This window comes from Hyperoodon ampullatus, assembly GCF_949752795.1.
Source record: "Hyperoodon ampullatus genome assembly, chromosome: 7".
In the NCBI taxonomy this organism is placed as follows: Eukaryota; Metazoa; Chordata; class Mammalia; order Artiodactyla; family Ziphiidae; genus Hyperoodon; species Hyperoodon ampullatus.
Genome location: NC_136920.1, coordinates 5,256,282 through 5,263,459, shown reverse-complemented (window position 1 = coordinate 5,263,459; position 7,178 = coordinate 5,256,282). Strand labels below are relative to the sequence as shown.

Sequence of the window (7,178 nt, the reverse complement as noted above, 5' to 3'; positions counted from 1 at the left end):
TTGGTGTAGTCAAGGCTCCTGCTAGCATGGTCGGGCTTGGACACAGGCCACCGGCTGTGAACAAGCTCAGGAAGGATTCGTCCAAACAAACACACTTGGTGTTTTGGGTGATGGCACAGGCTTAAGACAACAGACATTTCTTTTCTCGCAGTCTGGAGGCCAGAGTCTGAAATCAAGGTGTCCCAGGGCTCCAGGGGAGGGTGCTTCCTTCCTCTTCCAGCTTCTAGGGGCTCCAGGCATCCCTGGGCTTGTGGCCACGTCCCTCCAGTCTCCGCCTCCGTGGTCACGTGGCCCTTCCTCTCTGTGTCTCTCCTCTCCTGTCCCTTATAAGGACACTTGTAATTGTGTTTAGGGTCCACCTGGGTAATCCAGGATGCCCTCATCTCAAAACCCTCACTTCTTCTCAGTGAGGTTCCAGGGATTGGACGGGGACGTGTCTTTGGGGGCCCCCTTCAGCCCAAGACACGCACCACCCCGGTGTTTGCTGCTGTCGTTGCCAACACACCCGAGAGCAGACGCTCCTCTCGAAGCTGTGCTGAGAGCCTGGCATGCACGAGGCCCCGCTGGCAGCAGTGGGCAGAGAACCCGGGGACTGGCACGGAACATGGGGGGGAGAAGACGAAAGGGGGCAGGAGGGCAGGGCGGCGACAGGGCCCTGCAGGTGGAAACCTTGTCCCTGGGCCTGGAGGCCAGGCAACGCCACTGCTTAAAGCCACGTGCAGAAGCGCAGAGGGCTGAGAAGCCGGAGGACCTCGCCTGGGAATCACAGGCTGCGCAGAACACTTATTCCACGGGCCGCACTTGTGTTACGCAGATGAGTTCAAAGCCAAATCCACTTGAAAAATGTTAGAACAAACAGCATCTCTACACATAACTCCTGACTTGCAATCTGAGTCCCCAGGGCCACAGAGCAGCCCACAGAAAAGGCGAGTCCTCAGCAGGACCAGCTCAGAGCACGTAGCTCCACAGAATAAAGTTTAGAAAAGTATTTTAACCCCTAAGAATCTGTCAGCAGCTGGGACCCCAGGGTTTGAGGCCGGCAGGTGGACGGTTGGGGTGGATCCTTGGGAAAGGGACCAACATCTGCCGCCCCAGACATCCCACAGCGGCACCGTCCAGTGATCCACCGTGGGATCCAGCGCCAGGCCGGGCACGAGCTGTCCAGGAATGGTGAGGCCAAGGAGAGGGAAACTGAGGCACAGAAGGTCTAGATCCTTCTCTCCAGGCCTCACGGCCAGGCTCCTGGCTCACTGCACCTCTCCCACAAACCAGGGGACCCGGAGCCAGCTGGGCCTCTGGAGCACCACCTGGAGGGGTGGCCCGGCCCACTGGACACCGGCCCCCAGGCTGCTGCTCCACCCCCCATGTCCCTCGGGTGCTGAGGAGGAAGAGAAGGGCTGGACCACACAGAGGATATCTCCACCTGAGCTCATCCTGTGACCAGGAGGGGCCCTCCCACTTCCAGCGACCTGGCCAAGCGCCCAGGTCCAGCCAGCCAGGCCCCAGGGACACGAGAGGATTTAGGGCGCGGGGGGAGCCCTGGGTGGCAGTGTGCAGGCGAGAAGGCTTGGGGCCCCTGTTCTCCCCCTGGCCTGGATCCAGACACCCCTGGGGCCTTTCAGGCTCCCTTCGGACTGGGAGTTGGGGGCGAGGATGGGGAAGCAGGCTGGCGGAGCCAGTACTTAAAAGCCGGCACTCTGGGTCCTCGTTTGAATGTACGGGCAGGTGTGCCTGTCCTGAGAGCTGTGAGGACGGCCTTCCGGGCAGCCCCGTCCTCCACCCCTCCCTCCACCTCCACCTAACTCGGCCCCTCCACGTACCACGGGGAGACTGAGGCCAGGGCACGGGGGGCAGTCAGTGCAGGCCCCCCGGGATGCCAGAGTCCAACTCGGCTCTCTGGGGCCCGAGACACTGTCACGGCGTGCCTGGCGAGGGGAAAGCCTGGAGGGGGTAAAGGCGAGAGACCTCCCCCCACCCCTCCCGCCGGGGTACAAGGACAACCACAGAGAAGGGTGCCAGCAAGGACTCTCAGGTACAAGGCGGGGAGGCCCCAGGGGTCTGTGGGAGGTTCCAGGGTCTTAAAGGAGGCAGGACCTGGGTGAGTGGGCAGGGGGCAAGGGCGGTCCCGGCAGGGGCACAGCCTGGCCAAGGGGTGACTATGGGAAAAACTCAAGGTGTGCAGGTGGGCTCCCCGCCTCCACTGTGTCTCTGTGTCTCTATCTCTGTCTCTGTCTCCCCTGACTCCTCACCCCAGAGACAGGGTCCTGAGGCTCCCCCCACTGCTTCTCTGAGGCTAAGAACAAAAACCACGTGGACCCTGAGGGGAGGGCCCCAGGGGAGGGAGAGGCTGCTCTGAGACCCTCCACTGCCTCTGCTTCCCGGTGACAGGGTCTCTCCCCTCGGACCAGAGCAGGGCTTGGCTTCTCACAGGCAGCAAACACCTGTGTCAGTTTCTCCCCAGAGGACCGGGGCCCCGCCACCAAGTCCACACACCTGCTGAGGCTTCAGAGCAGCACTCGGCATGACCCGCTGGCAGCGGGAGCCCCAGTCGCATGCCTGCCCAGGTGGGAGAGCAGGGGAAGCTGGGCATGTCCCTCAGCCTTTCCTCATCCGCCCAACCGCCTACTGCCCCCACCAGAACATCTGCACCCACCCTTGTCCACGGCAAGTGCAGGACAGAGTGTGCTCAGCAGACCCTCTGGGGCAGGGACCCAGCAGGAGTGTGGGAGGTCCCCCGTGGAGTCCCTGAGTCGTGTCCTCACGAGAGCCCCCTTGGCCTGCAGAGACCTGTCCAGCCGACCTCTGAGACATTGCTACCGCGGCGCATGGCCTTGTCAATCCATCTTTGCGCATTTAACCTAAACATCCAGCAGGGGGCAGGCCTGCCCACCTGGTCGGCCATCCTCATCTCCCTGTGTTGGGCGCATCCTACCTAATCCTCCTTTTACAAAGAGATGATGAGGCCTGAGGGGTTGGGCACTGGCCGGAAAAGCGCCCCGGGCTGGAGCTGCATCTGTCCAGCTGCACCGGGACGCCACCCGCCTTCCCGGGCGGTGATAACAACGGCAACGTCTGTGGCCTCCCTCCAGGGCCCTTCCCAGCGGCCGCGGAGCCAGCCAACATGTTCGGGCTCTGGAGGACCTTCCCCAGCGTGGTTTTCTACCTCACTCTGGCCGTGGGCCTCGGGGGGCTGGTGGGGAACGGGCTGGTCCTCTGGCACCTGGGCTTCCACATCAAGAAGGGCCCCTTCTCTGTCTACATCCTCCAAGTGGCCACCACGGACTTCCTGTTCCTGGGCTGCCAGCTGAGCTTCTCGGCCGTCCAGGTGGCCCTGGGCTCCAAGGACAGCCTCTACTTCGGCGTCACCTTTGTCGCCTTCTCCGTGGGGCTCTGGCTGCTGGCGGCCTTCAGCACCGAGCGCTGCCTCTCCGACATCTTCCCCACCTGCTACCAGGGCTGCCGCCCCAGACACACGTCGGGCGTCGTCTGCGGCCCGATCTGGGCCCTGACCCCGCCGGCCGTGCTGCTGCCCGCCAGCGCCTGCGGCCTGCTGCGCGAGGGCGTGCGCCTGTCCACCTGCCTGCGGTACCGTGTGGCTAGCATGCCGTGGCTGCTGTCCTTGGCCTGCGTGGCCTGCGTGGCCAGACTTGTGCTCTTCGTCTGGGTGATGTGTTGCTCCCAGCGCCCGTGCCCTCAGTTCTACAGCATCTTCCGGGGCTCCATATTCCTGCTCCTCTTCTGCGGCCTCCCCTACATCCTGTACTGGACCTGCACCCCGTCCTGAGCCTCCTGCTGCCCGTGTTCCTGCTGGCCACGCTCCTGGCCTGCGTCCACTGCAGCGCCAGGCCTCTCATCTACTTCGCGACGGGCCGGCAGCCGGGCAAGCGGAAGCCACTCCGGGTGGTCCTCCAGCGGGCCCTGGGGGAGGGGGCCCAGCTGGGGGCCGGGGGGCTGTTCCTTCCCATGGGCCGCATGTCGGGGCTGCCCAGGGTCCCCCCAACCCTTCACCAGACCCTCCAGGACCACGTGTCATCCCGCACCCGCCCCCCCAGCTCAACTGGCCCTGGGGACACAAGGGCCGGGGGCATCATGAGACCCGTGGTCTTGACTCCCCCATGCCCAGCCTGTGGAGTACAAGGAAGGCCTGAGGACAAGGCCAGAGACACAGCAGGAAAGCGGGGAGCCCCCAGGACTGGGGCGAGGATGGGCACCCCAGCTCCTGCCCCCTTCGCCCCCTGCCACCAGCTGAGGGCTGGGGTGGAGGGGAGGCGGCCCCCCAAGGCCCACGTGGGCAGCTGGGCGGGGCCTGTCCTCGCTGAGGCCGTGCTGTGACCCTTCAACTACAGAGTTCTCTCGCTGCCTCACCCACAGGCTCCCAGCGCCCAGGTGACCCCTGCCCAGCAGTCTCCCCATGGGCCACCAGATGGCGCTGCTTCCTCACCAAACGCACCCATAAGTGTGCCAGCCAAAGCAGGGTCACTGCAGAGCCTGGCGCCAGCTGGGCCCTTCCCTGCCCCTTCCAGCCCTGTCGCCCGGAACGGGGGTCCTGGACACCTGCTGCCTGGAGGGTGCTCTTGCCCCCAACCCCCATCTCCAACTTCCCCTCCTCCCAGGAATCGTTTGCTCACCCATCACCCCCACCCATCCCTGCCCACTCCTTGCAGACCCTGCCCAGCCAGTGTTTGCACCACCCTCCTCCCACACCCCAGGGCTTCCCTTGGGAAGGAAGGAAGGGAGGGAGGGAGGGAGGGAGGGAGGAAGGGAACTGCAGACATTCCTTTTAGCTTTCAAAGAACAAATCATTTTATGTGTTTCTGATTTTTTAAAATAAATTTATTTATTTTTATTTTTCGCTGTGTTGGGTCTTCGTTGTTGCACATGGGTTTTCTCTAGCTGTGGCGAGCGGGGGCTACTCTTCATTGGGGTGCGCGGGCTTCTCACTGCAGTGGCTTCTCTTGCTGCAGAGCACGGGCTCTAGGTGCGCGGGCTTCAATAGATGTGGCACGTGGGCTCAGTAGTTGTGGCGCACGGGCTTAGTTGCTCCATGTCATGTGGGGTCTTCCAGGACCAGGGCACAAACCCGTGTCCCCTGCATTGGCAGGCAGATTCTTAACCACTACTCCACCAGGGAAGTCCTCTGATGATTTTTTTAAAATAACAGTTCATAGTCATTGTCAAGACTTTCAAGTCCTACAGAAAATATTGAAAAAATAAATCACCAAAACTCTTTGGACCTAGAGGGAGACATTTTGGGCATAGAACCCTCCAGCTGTGTTTATTTTTCTAATAGAGACCCACAGAAATTTCAATTTTTACCAAAAAGAAAACATGCTATATATGCTATGTGAAACCTGTCACAATAAAGCATTTTATAAGTCCAGGAGAATTATTTTAAAAAGTGCTTTTTTCACTAGAAAATGTATGTGTTGCTCCTTATGGTAACTTCAGAGAACATTAAGAAATGGAAAGAAGAAAGACACCAATAGCCCCCACCCCGGAGACACCTGTGCAGGTTGTCCATCCTTCCCTGGGATGGACAAGGTTCTGGCCAGTCCTGGTCGCCCTGCCTGGTCTCCCCAGACTGCCCTTAGGACTGGATGACTCCAGACCAGGAAGGCCAGGGCTCTGGCAGCCTAAAGGCCATCCCGTTCGGCAGGTTTAGGAAGGTAGGTGAGGACCCCAGCCTTGGCTTTGGGGGGGTAGGGTGCCGAGGGGCCATCCATTCGTGGGACCACTTCCTGCTGGACCCCAAGGAGGAGTGTGGCCTCCTTCCTGGAACGCCTGGAAATGGGATGAGGGTGGGGGCAGCTTCAGAGGGGCCCCAGCGTAAGCCCGACCCTCCCAGCCTCAGGAAATAGCTGTGAGGCCCCCTGAGGGGCCATCCATCTGTGTGCTGCCACTGGGGACAGACGGTCAGCTGGCAGTGTCTGGGGCGTGTGATAAACAGCCCAGTCTAGACAGATGGGGAGTGTGGGACCTCTGGCCCTGGAACCCGCCTCTGGGGCGAACGGGCGCCAGCCTGGGCCCAAAGAGCCAGCGTGTTCCCAATTCTGGAGAACTGATGGCCACCTGGAGGGACGGGGCTGTCGCAGGGCTGGGCTCCCATCCCGCTGGCACCTCTCCAGCTTGGTGACCTCCAGCGAGTCACCTAACAGCGGGGAGCCGTGTCTGCAAAAGGAGAGGGAACAGCATCTCCTTCCCGGGATGCAGAGGTAGGAGGCAGGCAGCCAGGCTGGCAGAGGGCGGACAGTGCTGGGGCCCTTCCCGACCTTGAAGGCCAACTGCATTGCTTGCCCCGTCTCCGCCTCCGTCTCGGGGCAGTCCTCCGGATGGCCCCAGCCCACCCTCACCTCTGCACACCGCCTACGCTGCCTGCTGGCGTCACTGCTCCTGGCACACCCTGCTCGGCCATCAGGACCCGTTCTTGGGCCGGTCTGTTCTGTGACTCTGGGAGCTCCTTGGCAGCAAGCGCCCTGTCCTCAGCCCCTCTGGTGCTCACCTGCCCTGGCTGAGCACCCAAGGGGATCCCCTTGCCCAGAGCGGCCTCCCACCCCCCACGCACTGCATTTCCTGCGCTCATGTTTGCACCCCTGTTAGTGTCCGTGTGTCTCACGGGAAGGTGGGCTCCTGGGGGGAGCTGTCTCCCTGGGCCGAGAACCAGAGGCCCGGACGGAGGGGCCTGACAAGTATTTGTGGAATGGATGGACCTGTGGTTGGGTGAACGGGTGATGGCACGAAAGATGGGGTCAAGTGAATCAAGGGCATGGCTGAAATGGAGCGCCACCGAATGGACTCAGACCAGGTCGGTCCTGGGTCCTGGGACATTCCAGGCCAGCAGAGGCCTGACTACTGACCCGACACCTGAGAGGGGGTGAAGAAGGGAGGGGATCTGCTCTCACGGCAGAGTCCAGCCACCACAGCCTGTCACCTACTCTCGGCCACACTCTCCCCTTTCAGCCAGCAAACCCCAACGGGGCCAACTCGGGGCCAGGCACTAGGCGGGAGCTCAAGAGAGGGTCGTGCCATGGTGTGGTCCGGTCCCCAAGGAGCTCAGCATCTGGAGAAGGGACGGACACATTGTCACAATCCAAGGACGGCATGTGAAGAGGTTTAGGGAGGCACCTTCTGTCCCGACTCACCCTTGACAATCATTACCTGCCCCTTTTTACCCACACGTG

At 61.9% G+C, this 7,178-nt stretch overlaps 1 protein-coding gene across 1 annotated transcript; it reads left to right on the top strand.

Annotated features, from left to right (window-relative positions):
- Positions 1-3,121: 3,121 nt before the first annotated feature.
- Positions 3,122-4,332, top strand: MRGPRG (MAS related GPR family member G; the record flags this gene model as incomplete). The annotated part of the gene is given in 2 exon segments (XM_079709459.1): positions 3,122-3,764; positions 3,767-4,332. Coding segments are annotated over 2 exon segments (1,209 nt in total).
- Positions 4,333-7,178: the final 2,846 nt, after the last annotated feature.